The sequence below is a fragment of the Colossoma macropomum genome, unplaced genomic scaffold (assembly GCF_904425465.1).
Source record: "Colossoma macropomum unplaced genomic scaffold, Colossoma_macropomum, whole genome shotgun sequence".
Taxonomy (NCBI): Eukaryota; Metazoa; Chordata; class Actinopteri; order Characiformes; family Serrasalmidae; genus Colossoma; species Colossoma macropomum.
The window spans coordinates 17540133-17555827 of NW_023494808.1; the positions used below are offsets into that span (position 1 = coordinate 17540133).

The 15695-nt window shown below is 40.3% G+C and overlaps 2 protein-coding genes and 2 non-coding genes across 4 annotated transcripts; 3 read left to right on the plus strand and 1 right to left on the minus strand.

Moving 5' to 3' along the window:
• Positions 1 to 304: 304 nt before the first annotated feature.
• On the minus strand, positions 305 to 10917 carry cep97 (centrosomal protein 97). Its single transcript, XM_036557523.1, has 11 exons — positions 10705 to 10917; positions 8770 to 8915; positions 8485 to 8643; positions 8299 to 8400; positions 8037 to 8150; positions 7765 to 7931; positions 7390 to 7554; positions 7020 to 7168; positions 5287 to 5917; positions 4097 to 4172; positions 305 to 1867 (listed from the first exon to the last, which is right to left on the minus strand). The coding sequence occupies exons 1-11, from the start codon at positions 10763 to 10765 to the stop codon at positions 1379 to 1381; spliced, it is 2259 nt and encodes a 752-aa protein (XP_036413416.1). The 5' UTR covers positions 10766 to 10917; the 3' UTR covers positions 305 to 1378.
• A 13-nt stretch (positions 10918 to 10930) lies between these two features.
• Positions 10931 to 14847, plus strand: rpl24 (ribosomal protein L24). Its single transcript, XM_036557529.1, has 6 exons — positions 10931 to 10991; positions 11119 to 11194; positions 11983 to 12093; positions 13069 to 13205; positions 13912 to 13975; positions 14719 to 14847. The coding sequence occupies exons 1-6, from the start codon at positions 10987 to 10989 to the stop codon at positions 14797 to 14799; spliced, it is 474 nt and encodes a 157-aa protein (XP_036413422.1). The 5' UTR covers positions 10931 to 10986; the 3' UTR covers positions 14800 to 14847.
• On the plus strand, positions 12192 to 12327 carry LOC118798440. The gene has a single exon (XR_005006021.1). It is a non-coding gene; the product is annotated as a small nucleolar RNA SNORA17 (small nucleolar RNA).
• Positions 14339 to 14472, plus strand: LOC118798438. The gene has a single exon (XR_005006019.1). It is a non-coding gene; the product is annotated as a small nucleolar RNA SNORA17 (small nucleolar RNA).
• Positions 14848 to 15695: the final 848 nt, after the last annotated feature.

Sequence of the window (15695 nt, forward strand, 5' to 3'; positions counted from 1 at the left end):
GTTGCTAACAAATGCCCAAACCTTTTTGAGAGGGGTTTTAGGCTGTACAGTCGTATGTAAAAGTTTGGGCGCCCCTGTCCAATTACATGTTTTGTTGATTATCTGAGTAAAAATAAGTGAACACATCCTCTACAGAAAACATACTTCTGCACATTTTAATGCACAACTACTGCTTATTTGCTGAATGAAATATATGAGGGGAAAAATAACACAAAATGTTTCATGTTTCAAAATTATGGCACTTTTTATATTTTATGCTTAATTTTTTCCCAAAATGTTAAACAAATGAATAGAAATTGTGCTCTAAAATGTGCATAAAAAACACCATATTTAAGTTTGTTCCCTGTGGAGGATGTGTTCACCTCTTTTCACTTAACAAATCAATAATACATGCCATTTGACCAGTGGGGTTCAAACTATTATGGAAAAGATTTAGGTGACTATTGGCTACTAGTGTTTAGCATCAGCGCTAAAATAAGGAAACTAAATTTGGACACTAATCATGTCCTGGCTGATCAATTACATCTGGAGTAAGTGAAAAATTGTATGAAATTTTGCCAAACTATTCCCTTAAAGGAATATTACAGCTATTTTCAACCTAATCTATCTACCACATTTGCATCATATGCTTGATTACTATGGACAATCATTTCAGTGTGTTTCCCTATACTTTAAACAGAAAAGCAGACAACTCTGTCACTGGGCAGTTGCTAAATTATGCGAATAAACAACTGATGTGACTGTACAACTCAAACTCAAAATTACAACTATTACACTCTAACAAAATAAGACAGACATGGCAGAGGCCCAGACCCTGATTAAGCCTAAACCTAGGCTAAAAAGGATTTCAATTATTCACCTCTGGCACAGTTATTTAGTTCAGGACTAGGCTTAACTTATGTTTGGGGAACCAGCCTAGAATGTTTTTGAGAATGTACCAAAGCTGTTTTATCCAACTTTTGAACATTTTAGAAGTATGATTCTAGTTATTTTCACTTTCCCTAAGATTTCTGGGTGTTCAAGTATGATCAGGCAGAAGCCTGAAAAAACTGTCACTACACTGGCAACACATTACCAAAGATTCTTCCTTCTGGATAACTAGTCCTGTCTCAATTTTACAGATTTACAGGTTATCATTTTAACTGATGCTAATCTTTGAAAATATGTACTTTGCATAAACATTTGCTAGAAGAAATCTGCCCAGCTGCTTTTATTAGTGTTTTTCAGGCAAGTCGTCTGTTCTTTTCTAAGTACAGAGAAGCACATCAGAGTTATTGTACATGGCAGTCAACCGTACGTTACAGATGTAGCAGATGGTGATTGGGTTGAAAAATGCTGAAGGATTCCGTTAAGAGATTTGTAGCACATTTTCATCCTTTCACATCTCTGCCTTCAGCAGGGGGCACTGCCTTTCAGCCTCTGTGTCAGGAGAGGAGGAGGGCTCAGACACTCTTAGTGGAGAGAGGACTGACGTGTCCAGTGATGTTCCTGTCCTGTCCGAGCCTCTTTCCTCTTCAGCCTCGTCCTCTTCTTCCTCCTGTCGCTGCACAGAGGACAGGTACTGCTCGAGCAAGCTGCCGTCCTGACTGTCCCCAGCCCCTCCAGGTGAGCGCGCAGCTCCTGCGGACCGCACTGTTTCAGGGGATCCAGCTGTGGCTGTGCTGCTCAGACTGTCCTCTAGCGCCCCCTGCCGTTCCCCTGGGGAATGGAAGCCTGATTCAGGGATAGATAGCTCACTGCGCATGGCGGGAGCCGTGGCTGTGTCTTTAGGGACAGCAGGAATAGGGCCCACGGCAGAGCTCTGTGAGGAAGACAAACAGCTGAGCTGCTCCTTCACCGAAGACTGCCACTCCAGCATGGCCTGAAGCTGTAAGAAAAGAAATAAAAATTAGAGTCACATGGTGCCCCTGAGTTTTTGCCACCTATCTATGTATTACATTTTTCATAGGGGTGTAATAATGCATTCATGCATTATGTAGGGGGCAATTAAAGGGCTCATAACATGGAAAAAGGTCTTTTTCTTGCTTTTTTGAAAAATTGTAAAATGTTCAAAAGTTTCAAAATGTACAGTTCACTCCTCTGTCCATACAGTCCATGAATAGAAACTAAGCTATAAAAACAGCCCGTTTTGAAATAATGGTTTTTGTGATGCCATGAATATCAATGTATTTAGAGTTATGTGTATTCAGCCTACAACAATTTATTGCAGCCTATAGATGCTGAAAGGAGTGTTTAAGCCCTAAACTGCTTTTAGAATGAGGCACAATACACAGCAGCCAATCAAAACAGAGATCATTCGTACACATTGGTCTTAAAGGCACAGTAACAGAAAACAGCTTGTTTAAGGGATAAAGGTAGACATGAAAATTTGGTCTTACTGAAATATGACACTTCTTGAAAGTAAATGTGCTGTGAACATAAAGCTTGGTGTATTTTTATTAGTGTCTGCATTAAACTACAGTGTAAATTGTTCCTCCAGTCATATTTATGCAGTTTATTTTTAAAAATACTTCTAAATTGTATCAAAACAATCAAATCATGGAGAAATTTGAGTTTCCTAATGAATTATTAAATACTGAGTCATTTTTCAAAATGTTGTACAACATTTAAAGTGACGTGTCTAGGCCTGTCACAGTTATTACATTCTTACCCGATTTCAAATATTTGAGATGATTGCAAAATTTTTCCCAGTTTTTTCCTTTACATCGCAACAAACAGAATAAAATGAGTGAGTGTTCATCCATTTGAGGCAAATGCATTTAAATAAGAGAATGCATATACTGAGAAGTCAAAGGTTTTTACACAGCTTTAAACTTTCATGCAATTTTAGTTACTTGAAACCTACATAAAACTAAATTGCATTTGAGTTGCATAATGTAAAGCATGCTGTAACTCCTTTGAAACTCTAGTTTTTATAAGAGCCACAGTGTAAAGCCAGCCTTACAAAAACAACAAATGTTACTTTAACAAGTTTAGAGGGCAACGTTCAGTAATGTTTGTTTATTTGACCTTGAGCTGTTTCTGACATCACACAGGAGCTACTAAGTATCCACAGCTAGGAAGCAAAATAGCTACCAGTACCAAAACTAATTTGGCTGCTTAAGGCTTGTATATTAATCGATAGCGGACAACAAGCCAGTTACTATATACAATAATTGTATATACTATACACAATTATTTTATAGCCAGTAAATGTCAGCTAAAATATGATAGTGACCATATATGACTGTTAACTTCTAATAGAGCAGAATTAAAAATGAGATCATTAAACCTAAAAATGTATTCTTCTTGAACCATTCTGGTTGATGAATGTACTCCGTTTAGGATCATCATTGAGCAGGTTGTATAACTCTTTGCATTCTTCTGTAATATTCTGACTTGACAGTAATGACAAAACAAGTCAGTCACCGTCTCCTGTGAAGATCGGGCACCATCCTAATCCACATCTATTTTTGATGGTGTGTGAGTCACTTCACAGCCTAGACAGATAAGAATCACTAATTTCTTTCTTCCTGTTTTCTCTGCTCCATTAAAACCTATTTGCTTTGAACATTTAAGAACCAACACTTTCAAGAGAAATTTTAACTGGCCACCACTCCGGCAGATGACGCACTTCATTTGAAGGGCACTTGCGCTTATCAGGTGTGAAAAATGATATGTTTAATTACTATGCACATCAAACGGTGATATAATACATGTTCCTTTTCCTCTCAGACTTACTGTGTTTACCATAGAAGCCTTGAGAAGTAAATGCACTTTTTGATACTATTACTCATGAGATATTAAAGTGTTACTTAGGAACACTGACAAATACATTCCTATGATCACTTCATTGAGCAAGTCTTTATCTTGGCGGTAAACTGTCTTGGTAAATAAAATGATGATTTACTCAGTGCCTTCACACGTCCGCCTACTGACTCACTCATACTGATCCTTCTTGCTGCAGCTGTCTGAATGTTTAGTCATGGCCACTAAGAGGATCATCATCATATATTTGACTGACTGTTGCCAAAGTAAACTTTTTTGTGTGCTTAGGGTTCACTTTCAGTAGACAAACCAAAGAACAAAAGAAGTGTGAAAGTATGCTAATATTGACTTGTTTCCAGAGGAACTTCACAGCTTCTTCCTGAACCATCCTCTGCAACTTCTCCTCCTCTTGTTGCTTCCGCACCCTAAAAACATGTGCAAACACAAGATAGGACAAGAGACAAAGACATGATTAGAAATGTACAGCAGAGCAACAGTTTAATATATCAGTTAAACCCTTTTAAACAGTAGCAGTAAATGCATTTTCAGTGCATTTTGGAGTTTCCTCTACAAAGCTGACAAGGTGTGGCCACAAATTCATATATCGAGGCCACAAATTAATATGTTGAAGCGACGTGGCCACAAGAAATTATTATATTAATATGTCAATATATTAACTTGTGGTTTCTATTTTCTTTAGTTCATTGAATTAACATATTTCTACAGAAATCTGAAAATTTTAAAATTCAATTTGAGTTATATTTTGAATAAAAATATTTTACTGGAGTATATTCATACAAACAGGAGATAAGCCGATTTCCATTACGTGGGTAGAATGGCCACTAGGAGGCCTGCAGAAAGGGGTTAATGTCCATATTTGAAATTTTATATTTCCTTTGGTCCATATGCTCTCTTAGCTTTCTCTTAGGAACACAAATTTGAAGACACGTTTCAATTCAATTATCATATAACTTGAAGGTTTTCAATCACTTAGTCTCGCATACCAAATCTCATCTTCTGGGAACATGGAACTACTACTTTTAGCAAAACAGTGGAAAATCCAAAATATTAAAATAGGTAGAGGTTCATTCAAATATATATCTATAAAATAATTCCCCACTTTAGACCATTAAGAACAAGTTCTGGGACATTTTTCCCTTATCATAATTAATTTAGTCAGCTAGATATGAATGGATAAAGCGCTAATCGACTAAGTCCTACAGAATAAAGTAATAGTGCATTTACCTCATTAAAACATTATAGCCATAACTGTATTTTTGAGAACATCAGCGTAACGCCAAAGACGTGACACTCAATAACAAAAACAACACGGCACATGACTGTGTTTTTTCCTGGTTTTGCTACTGTACTATCGTATGGTCAATTTGAACAGGTTAACTATTACTAAGGGAGCTCGAGGTTCAGAATCATTACTGGATTAAAAACACAGATCACATCATTTATCATTTAATTACAGTACCTCCCCAGATACAATGAATTAATCCACTGTGAATCAGAAAGGTTTTATATATTTTTTACCTCTCCAGTTCTGCTGTCAGGTAGACAATGTGATCCTGCATCCTGCGCAGCCGAATCTCGCAGCGCACCTCTTTGGCCTGTGGGTGCTGCTGTCGAGTCCAGTGTCCCCTCCACCAGGCCTGAATCTTCACAGCTGCTTCATCTGGCTGCCACTGTGCCACCGTGGCACGCTGCTTTATCTGCTCTGTGCCATTCTGTAACATGGCCTCTCCATTCAGGAGACAGCTTTGCTGCTTGCTGTTTTTCAAATGAACCCCTCCATGAGTTTGCTCTTCTGGTGTTGAATAATCTGCTCTGTTTTTTGGTGTTTGGATGACTTTCAATTGAGAGCTCTTTTCTGTCTCTGCTTTCTGAGGCTGGGAGCGAGTTGGGTTTGGAGGAGCCAGCGAATCAGGCTCATCCAGCTCCTCCTCTTCGCTGTCAGGGGGTGATGGAGAGTGGACGGCGGAGCTGACAGGAAGAAAGGCGGACTCTGAGGAGAGGAGGCTGCCATGGAGCTTCTCTTCATCTGTCTGCACGTCCTCTAGAACCAGATTCTCTTCACCATAAGGGGGAGCCTGAACGGCAGTAAATTTTGCTGAGGATGTGCTGCCCATCCAAGTGTTCACCTGAAGAACCGGTTCAGGAAGTTCTGTCATAAATAACAGAAAAAAAGAGTGAGAGACAAAGTAAGGCAAAAATACTTTACAATGTTAGATGAACTATCATAACAGTGAAAAACTTAGAAATTAAACGATGTACACTAAACAAAGGTATGAGGACATCTAAGTATCACACCTACAGAGCTTGTTGGACATTCAATTCCAAAACCATAGGCATTAATATGGAGTTACACCCACCATTGGTTTGTGGGAATGTGCATCCATTCATTAAAAAAGCACTTGTGAGGTTAGGCACTGATGTTGAATGAGAAGGCCTGGCTCGGAGAACAACAGTCAGAGAACAAGTTTCCACTGCTCCAGAATCTAGTGGCACAGCGTTTCACTCCACTTCAGCTGATGTTTTGCACTGTGCATAGTGATCTTGGGTTTGTACACAGCTGCTCGGCCATGGAAACCTTATAAAGCTCCTCATGCAGTTCTTGTGCTGACGTTGCTTCCTGAAACAGTGTGAAACTTTGGAGCTCGGCTGATCCTGGAGAGCTGGTGTCCAGGACAGTTTGGTGATGACACCTTGACTTTATAAACTGGTTAGGAATGGGTGTGAAACACCTGAACGAATGTCCACATACTTTTTACACTTCATCTTCATTAGGAACAGTGTTAACAGAGAGAATCATAACGCAATCATTTGAGAGTTATATGGTGCATCTTTGCCACCATTCTTTCGCAGAGCACAAATAATCTGGTTGTTATATATTAAGCAGGTCAGATCTCAGGTGTGAATGGTCACTGCACTGCAGAATTTAAAGTTTTCTCTGAGTTTAACTCATCAGCTAACCACCAATCCATTTTTGAGTTAAACTGAGTATATTAGAATAGGGTAAACACAAAGTCTCCAAAACTACATTTTATATCAGTGTTTCTAATCCTGCTCCTAGCGACCCACAGTACCACACGGTTTCAAGTATTCCTTGATTTAACACACCTAATCTGCTCATCAACTGGTTATTGAACCATTTATGAGCTGAAACAGTGTCAAGGTCTGGTGAAACTGTGCGGTGCTGTGAGTTGGCAGGAGCAGGACTAATAAACTGTGTTTTTTATTTATCTGAGATGGAATCGGCTGCCAACCTGACTGAATGATGACAGGAAAAGCCTCAAATATGGCCACTCCATCTTTGGCTCGATCAGTCAAGTGCTGTTCCACGTCTAGCTGAGTTGGGCGAGGAGGACTTGGGGAGTCACGGTGACTTGACTGGAGCAGCTGCCTCTGATGCTGCCTGCAGGAACACATGGTTAGAAAAGTTCTGTTATAAAGCTAAACTTAAACAAGCAACTACAACGAGCAGCTCAACCAGAAATGACAATGACTCCTGAGCAATAACTAGCACATAATGCTAATGTGCATAACTTTCATGTTAGCTTTCATTTGTGGTTGACTACAGTAGCATTTTACACTAAAGTGACATTTAAATGTTCTTGAGATGGAGCCTTGAGGCACCTCTGCTTGCTGAGAATCCTCTCCAGCTTGGCATCCTCAGCAGACTGCAGTGCTGATGTGGATGTCAAAGGGCATGTGGAAGCCAGGTACTGGACTAGCTGTATGTGCTGCCCAGGACGATATGTGCGGCCTTTTCCCTGGCTGTATAGCCATTCTGCCTTGAGCCTAGAGTTATGAACGAAGACAGAAATGAGTCAAAGAAGCCAGTACATACCATCTTGAAAGAAACTACAGTAACAAATGCTGAATAATGTTACTCTATGGGTCTCGTTTCAGAGCTTTTAAAATTTTAAATAGTGTAATGTGGAATTGCATAGTTAGTGTATGACTATGATTTGGACGGCCTTTCATAGCACAAAGCACTCCTGCACTCACCCCTCTTTCTGTGACACCATATATCCATCAAGCACCTTCAGATTGAGGCACCAGCTCACAACATATGGACGGTAATCAAAGCCAGGCAAGGAGGGTGTGGCCATCACGCACGGATTGGTCATGATGGACAGCTGCTCAAGGTCATGTAGAGGTGCCAAATAGGACACCTGAGAGAGTAACATTGTCAGTGGACAGAGGCTAGATAATATATGGAGGGAAACACACCTACAGGATAAACATTACTTGGTAAAATAGGGTAAATTGTTGACTACCTCACTGAGGTCTCGGATCTCATTCTCAGCCAAGGAGAGAACGGTGAGGTTTGGGGGGAAATGGGCAGGGACAGTACGCAGCGTTGTTATGATGTTGCCATGGAGAAGGAGTGTCTGGGGGAGTGGAAACATTGCATTATTATGATGTCTTACATCTACCTAGTTTTGATTTTCATTATACTGTATTAATATTCTGATATATAGTTTTGTAATGTGACGAATCCCATTTCAAATGTTTCATAGTAAAAAATCTGCGGCCCACCTTTAAGGCAGTGAGTTTTGAAATGTCCCCTGTGTTCGAAATGTTGTTGTCAGATAGATCCAGATGTTGCAGAGCCACACAGCTGTTCAGCAGCTCTATCACCTTAAAGAATACAGAATCATAGGATCAGAGGCCACAGACTGTCACTAGATTACTTATTCGTCTATTGACTGTTACTATCTATACCTTTATGTTATTGCCTGCCAAGTTCAGCCACTCAAGATGGACCAGATCTTTCAGTCCCTCGATGTAGCCAATGCTGTTGTTAGGCAGGTTCAAAACTCTCAATTCTGTGAGCCTTGACACCCCCATCATGCGAACTAGACGATTACAGGCAACAGACAGCTGTTCATAGGGAGGAAAATGAAAAGAGTTATGACTATGAAGACAACATTTATATTCAGCACCACATACAGCTCAATATTTCATGAAAAAAGTTCTATGTAGGTGCAAAATATACATTACAGGTACCTGCTTAAGTGCTGCATTCTTCTCTAGATGTTCCAGTTTGATTATGTGGTTCTGGTCTAAGATGAGGGTGTGGGTGTCCGGTGAACAGGAGAAGTTTGGGTCCAACTTGTGAAGGCCCTGACTTGAAAGGTCAACTAAACCTGGACCTTGACAACAACATCACCCAATCAGTAGTTAAAAGGCAGAAACTAGTAAATGACACTGCTTGTATTACAACTGCTACACATCCATGCACAGTATTATACAGACAGCATACACGATTTCCCAGGAATTAAGCCTAGTCCAGTACTACATCTTACTTCCAATGGAGAATCTTAATTGTATAAGTTCTGTGTAATCCAGAACTAAGCTTAACCAACCTTTTATGTCCAAAGGTTTGCTGACACCTGCTCCTCTAATGTTCATTTTAAACTCAAGAGTATTAATAGAAAGGGGGTCACCTCTCTACTCTTGTGGGGAGACTTTACACTACATGTTTGAACACTGTCAAAGTTAACTTTACTGTCATTCCTTTTCACTTTACTTAGTTAAGAATACCAATAACAGAAGCAGCTAAACAATGACCTTTCTCCAAATTTATCTAATGTATGTCAAATTTACCCTAATGGATGGCACAACGTCATACTGAGTTTATTTTTAGGGACCTCCCCAGAATTTTGATTTACATACATTTAGGGGGTCCAAGAGGTTAATTAGGGAGTCCTGGAACAGTGTTCTTTGGAGAGAACATCATCCAATTCTTTTGGGAAGATTTGGATGGAGCTCTGTCACTCCAGAGAATGCAGTTCCACTGCTCCACAGCCCAGTGCTGGGGTGGGGGGGGGGTTTATACCCCTCTGGTCAATGCTTGGCATTGAGCACAATGACCTTAGGCCAGTCTACTGAACTGCTCAACATGGGACGATGTATGTCAGTGGTTCGCAAAGTCAGTCTTCGGATGCCCCGTGCTCTACACATTTTTTTTTGTGTTTTCTCTATTCTAACAGACCTGACCATTGTTAATATTTATAATGAGTTAATGCACCAAGTCTGCAGAGTCTGGGGTAGAGCTGAAAGATGAATCCTTTTTTATATCAAAATTGCAATTTAAGAGAGTACAATTTTCAAATCGCAATAGCTGGCACAGTATATTCAGGGTTCAAGCCTCAAGTCAGAAAAAGTGCACAGTCTGGTCCTGAACGTTGATTTACAGAATATAATCACACTTTGAATCGCACTTGAAATATTAGTCAGAAAAATCACAATTTGATATTTTCCACAAGTTGTTTAGTCCTAGTACAGGGTTCATGGGACTGTGACTGGAAAGCCCTGCCTTAGGCTGATGTGTGGCTGCTCCAGAGCGTCCATTTATACGGGCAATGCCTTTCTTTGGAAATTACAGAAGCTGCATGTGCACAGTTGAATAACTGTGTCAATAGGTGTTATCGTAAGCGGTGTCTGCATACTTTTGGACATAGAGCGTATGATAAAGAATATTCCGTAACATGTTTTCATATTGAATCTACTGCTTTCTTTAGCCAAATGTCGACCTGAAAGAAACGGTCTAATGTCTCATCAACTCTCTCCAGCTGCGCTGTTTAACCTGGATAACGTTTAACCGTCAAACACTCTGACAGGGACAGGTGGGCTTCCAAAACATGCTCTACACGATCTACAGTGAAAATGACTAGAGATGTGGTCTAATAAAGGCCTGAGAAGTGAACCACCCGCTCCAGACTCTGTCAGTTCACAGAGGACGAGCAGCGGTGAAGAAATTAAGAAACTGTCATCACACAAACAGAGGCTAAGCTAACGTTAGCTAACGCGCCGTTAAAGGATGTTTAGCACAATTATATGCAGCAGCAGCCAGGTCTGTGTCCCTCTACCACAGAGTTAGAGGGATAATGGTTAAAAAACCCAAACACATTGCTTGAAATATCTCCACAAGCTTCATACCTTCATAAGTTGTCATCTGAGTGATGGGATCAGGGACGATGGCTCTCTCCGCCGCCGCCATGCTTCCCGCTTGAGTCACCGCCAGGCAACCGATCGCGAATCTGATTGGATGAATAAAGTTCACATTAAAAATATTTTTAAGGATTTTTCCTAGACCTTATTTTAAAATGCGATTCCGGCGGTGTGGTTTGTTTGCGGAAATGTGACGTTTTCACCAAACTGCTTTATTGATAAGCCGCCTACCCACAATTCCTTTTCCTCTTCCTCATCTGACTCGCCGCCATGAAGTAAGCGCAGTCCCGTTTTATCCGTAAACATCTGCCTACAAATCTTTAAAATACATCTATAACTGGAACCGTGAGATGTTTTATAAGTGTCTTTCTTCGATATTCATGTACTATTTGTCACTTGCAGGGTCGAGTTGTGCAGTTTTAGCGGGTACAAAATCTATCCCGGCCACGGCCGGCGGTATGCCAGGATCGACGGGAAGGTAACGTCAAAATAACATTATGTCAGAAGTCGTTTCTGAGACACAGAAGTGTGTTTTATTTTAGTGTAGCTTATGGTTTGTATAACACACGAGCCACCAGTTTGTGGCCGAGGTTTATAAACCTTTTCTGGAAGCTTCAACTTAACAGTAAATGGTAGTACAGTTAGCTGAACACCGGCCTGCTCGTCATTAAAGCCTTGATACGATAATGAAGCGCCGAATGGCTTTGAGACTGAAGTGTCGTCTGTTTGTGTTCTGTGCTGATATAACTTCTTTTGCTGAGGCCGCTTCAGTTCGTTTAAGTGTTGTAGTTAGCTATGTTACTGTCAGCGTAGCTAGGTTAGCTTGCTAAGTAGCTAGTAGGCTGGTGTTTCTGTGTGCAGTGAGTTCAAGTGTCCAACACAGCTAAACTGCTTGACTTTAAATGATGTATTTTGTGTCAGTGGTGCTTCATTGTAGTCCTGGGACCCCATGTTTTGGGAGTAAAGAAAACACAACACACCTGACCAAGCACATGAGGCGCTTGTTTGTTAAATAAGACAGTGGTTCTCAAACCAGTCCCCAGAGACCCCCAGATTTTTGCTCCAGCCTGACTTGTGAAACACAGCGATAGAGCAGGAATGGGGACTGGGTTGAGAACCACTGAGATTTGGGGTTGAATATGTTGTGCTAAATGAGGGAAAATGCAAAGGTGCATAGCATGAGGACCCTAGCCCCCAAATTATGTATCTCTTTCTCCTGGTGGTGTTATGCATTTTGCAGTATTAACTCAAGTTTTTCTTTTTCAGGTGTTCCAGTTCCTGAACGCCAAGTGTGAGTCTGCTTTCCTGACCAAAAGGAACCCTAGACAGATCAACTGGACCGTTCTTTACAGGCGCAAGCACAAGAAGGGCTTGTCCGTAAGTTCAGCAATCTTTGATTTGCAGCTGGTTGATTTGTGTGATATTGTGGTGATATAATCTTGTAATATGAGCAGTTCCCGTAATCTGTGTGATCAGTTGCCCCTTCAGGCGTTGCAAAGCGACTGATTTCTGTCGTTTTGTGTCAAAAGGTGGCATAGAATAAAAAGGGCTATGTTTACGCCTAGGACTCATCTATACAGTGGGTTCTTAGTGTCCTTATAGTCCTACAGTTCTTTGGGAATCCCTCCTAAAATCATTGAACTTAATTTCGCAGAGGGATAAAGACTTGATTTGATATGTGTGTTCCACTACACTGGCTTTCTAGAGATTATATGAGGCTGACTTGCGCTTGATCATAGAGTATTTATGACTGATGAATAATTTTGGTAAGCTTAATGCTTGGATTGTGGAAATCTGAAGACTTGAGGTACAATTCTGGGTCCTTCATGCTGTTATAGGGTTTTAGATTCTGGGGTAGCTTGTTTTAAGGGGTGGATAATGCAACTGTTACTGGCACCATAGTAAGCTTTTCGAACATGTCATTAATAGTACTTTTACAGCACTTGACCAACTGTATGGTTCATTAAAAAGAGATTGAGAGCACGTAAAGCTTGAGTTTTTAAAGATGCACTGGGAAAAAATGTTTACATGATTCAACTGTGTGCATTGATTCCACACAATGTTACATCAACAAGTTAATTAAATGTTTACATGCAGCAGTTATGGGGCTGTAAAAATTTCATTAGTTTTGAGCCAGTGTACACATTTGAATCATGTAAACTTAAGCCTTTAAATTTAACTTAAGCTTTTAAACTTGCAATTTTTTCCAGTGTGGTGCTGTTGGTGCATTGTCTCAGACTGCATCAAACTTATCAAACTTCAGATTGTTTTTTTCTGTTCTTTGGTTATACCTGAAGTCAGTATTGGTCTTTTATTCTTGGTGGCTCATTGTTTTGTATTCTGCTCTAACAGGAAGAGGTGACAAAGAAACGCACCCGCCGTGCTGTCAAGTTCCAGAGGGCCATCACTGGTGCCTCTCTGGCTGAGATCCTGGCCAAGAGGAACCAGAAGCCAGAGGTGCGCAAGGCTCAGCGGGAGCAGGCCATCAGGTCAGTGTTTAAACGTGTGAAATTGTACATGCGTTCGAGATTTTTATTTATTTATTTATTTATTTTTTAAACTTTTACTTTTGTCAGTTCTCATCACTTCATGCTGTGATGTTGGGTGCTTTTAGTCTGTCAGCAAGCCTAAAAATCTAATCTTGGTACCCCTGTCCCCTTTATCCCGAATGCTGGCGATTGACCAAGAAACGTTTGGTGTCTGGAGTGTGCCTTAGTCTAAAATTAACTTTTCTACTCTGCTGCTTCTAGATACAGTAGTACTGACTGAGTGTCTCATGTCTGTGTACATTTGAGAGAATTGTTGAAAAAGCATGTACTCCCATTATATAGATATTGCTAGTAATAAATCAGGAAATATGCCAAGAGGCATGAATTATTTCTATCTCTATGAAGCTATTTGGTCACAATCTGCGTTCAGCCACCTCAGGATCTGAACACATCCCAATCCGAAGTTTTGTGTCCATGGACAAGTCCAGAGACCCTGTTTTAATGCCATAATGTGTAAACAGGACCCATTAACTGTAATCAGAAATGTAGACCAGATTGTCATGTTTATTCTCATGGAGATTTTAAACCAAGACCTTTTAACAATTTTAGTGGGTGGGTAATCTGTTTCAACTTTTGCAAGCAAGTTTGCTTCTTGGTCATTCTGTGTGTGTGTGTGTCTTTTAACATTATCACTTCTACTCTTTAGGGCTGCCAAGGAGGCTAAGAAGGCAAAGCAGGCAGCCAAGAAAGTGCCTGCCCCAGCTACCAAGGTAAGAATCTATTGTGTGGATCTTTTAAGTTGGCTTTGGCAAGTCTTGCAGAAGGAATCTTAATTTTTTATTTTTCATCTGATGGTTTAGTGTTGAGGTATCAAATATGGGTTCTGGAGGGCCACAGTTCTGCAGAGATGAATTTTGTCCCTCTTCTAACACTGAATTCAACTTAGAACAGCCTTCCTGATTAGCTCATGAATTAAATCAGGTGTTTAATGAGGTAGAAAGCAATTTCAACTCTGCAGTACTTTGGCCACAGCTGGAGTGTGTTGTGTGGTTTAGGGAACAGTTATTTTTCCTGCTATTATGCAGCTTTGGAAGCATTAAAGAGCCTTAATGAGGCACTGACCAGTCATTTTGATTGCCCCTTGAGGCGTTGCAGTACGACTTCTGTCGTTACTGTGTCATAAGGTGGCATAGAATAAAACGGCTATGTTTACGCCTAGTACCCACCAATACAATGGGTTCTTAGTGTGTCTATATAGTCCTACAGTATTTAATTCTGTTTTACTTTGTGAAATTACCAAAAATAATCATTAAGCTTAATGTCACAGGGACTAAATTTGTATTTCAATACACGATTCAGTCTAGTGTATAGAGAGCCATGCTTCTAAGTCACATTTCTTGAACCAGTGTGATTTTTGGTAGTGTTCATACAATAATAGGATTTTTTTTTGTGTATGTTAACCCCTGAGGTGATTCTGTATATATAATGTGTGTAACTTCTTTTTTTTTTACAGGCCCATGCCAAGGCTGCACCCAAACAGAAGATCGCTAAGCCTATGAAGGTTAGCGCTCCTCGTGTTGGTGGCAAGCGCTAAATTTGTCTGGTGTTTTTGTGTACTAATAAAATTATCACCGTACCATTATTTGTCTTTTTTTTCCTTTTTCCTCACTGATTCCAGAGTGTAGACGAAGCTTGCGGTTTAATGCAGCACTTCCTAAATCCCAGCCCAAAGTTTCTGCACCACAATTGTTTTCAACTCCAGTCAGGGGGACAAACCAGATTGCGACTATTCCCTGCACCATCAAACCTGATCCAGCCTCGTTATAACCCTCTTTGTGAGCTGAATCAGCTGTGTTGGGTTCAGAATATACCTGATGCTGTGCAGGACAGTGAGTCCCCAGGACTGAAGTTAAAACCTCTGTTACAAACAAACAGGATGTTGCAACAAAGAGACTAATGGAAATGTGCTTTTAATAAGGGTCAACAAAAATAAATTCAGATCAGATATTTGGGGCGAAAATTGACATTGTGCACTTGTTACATTGCCATGTATACCAGTAATATACCCTAAACAAGTGTTCATGTGAAATGGTTTAGGATTTAACATGAACAACTATGGATCTACATGGTTTCACCTGTGAAAGAGGAGGACGGGCTGAACTGAGAGAGACCTATAATTTACCACTCTACAATGTAAATGGTTTAATACCTTAATATAGGAGAAGCTGTTTGAGCATCTTGGAGATTTCTGCTGTGTTGTTTACTCAGTTTTATTTAGATGGTTGTTCTTGATCGGGGTCAGGAAGAAAGGGCTGAGGTGGCTTCAGGTTTTTAGTCCTGATTCCACTAAATAAGTTGGTGACAGTCTTAAAACAATGTATTTTTATATGAGGTGCACCTGTTTAGGTGTAATGAATAACTGCTGCTACTCCAGGCCCTTTGTGGATAAGATTGGTGGCCCCTGTTCTAGACTGGATTTCTGCAAACTGC

Bases quoted from the DNA above. Each gene is read 5' to 3' on its own strand.
- cep97 (XM_036557523.1), bottom strand. From the start codon at position 10,765: ATGGCGGCGGCGGAGAGAGCCATCGTCCCTGATCCCATCACTCAGATG. The intron at 7,932-8,036 runs GTAGTCAACAAT...TTACTCTCTCAG, and splicing joins AGATCCGAGACCTCAGTGAG to GTGTCCTATTTGGCACCTCT. The intron at 7,555-7,764 runs GTGAGTGCAGGA...TCATAACTCTAG, and splicing joins ATGGTGTCACAGAAAGAGGG to GCTCAAGGCAGAATGGCTAT.
- rpl24 (XM_036557529.1), top strand. The intron at 11,195-11,982 runs GTAACGTCAAAA...TTTCTTTTTCAG, and splicing joins ATGCCAGGATCGACGGGAAG to GTGTTCCAGTTCCTGAACGC. The intron at 13,976-14,718 runs GTAAGAATCTAT...TTTTTTTTACAG, and splicing joins TGCCTGCCCCAGCTACCAAG to GCCCATGCCAAGGCTGCACC.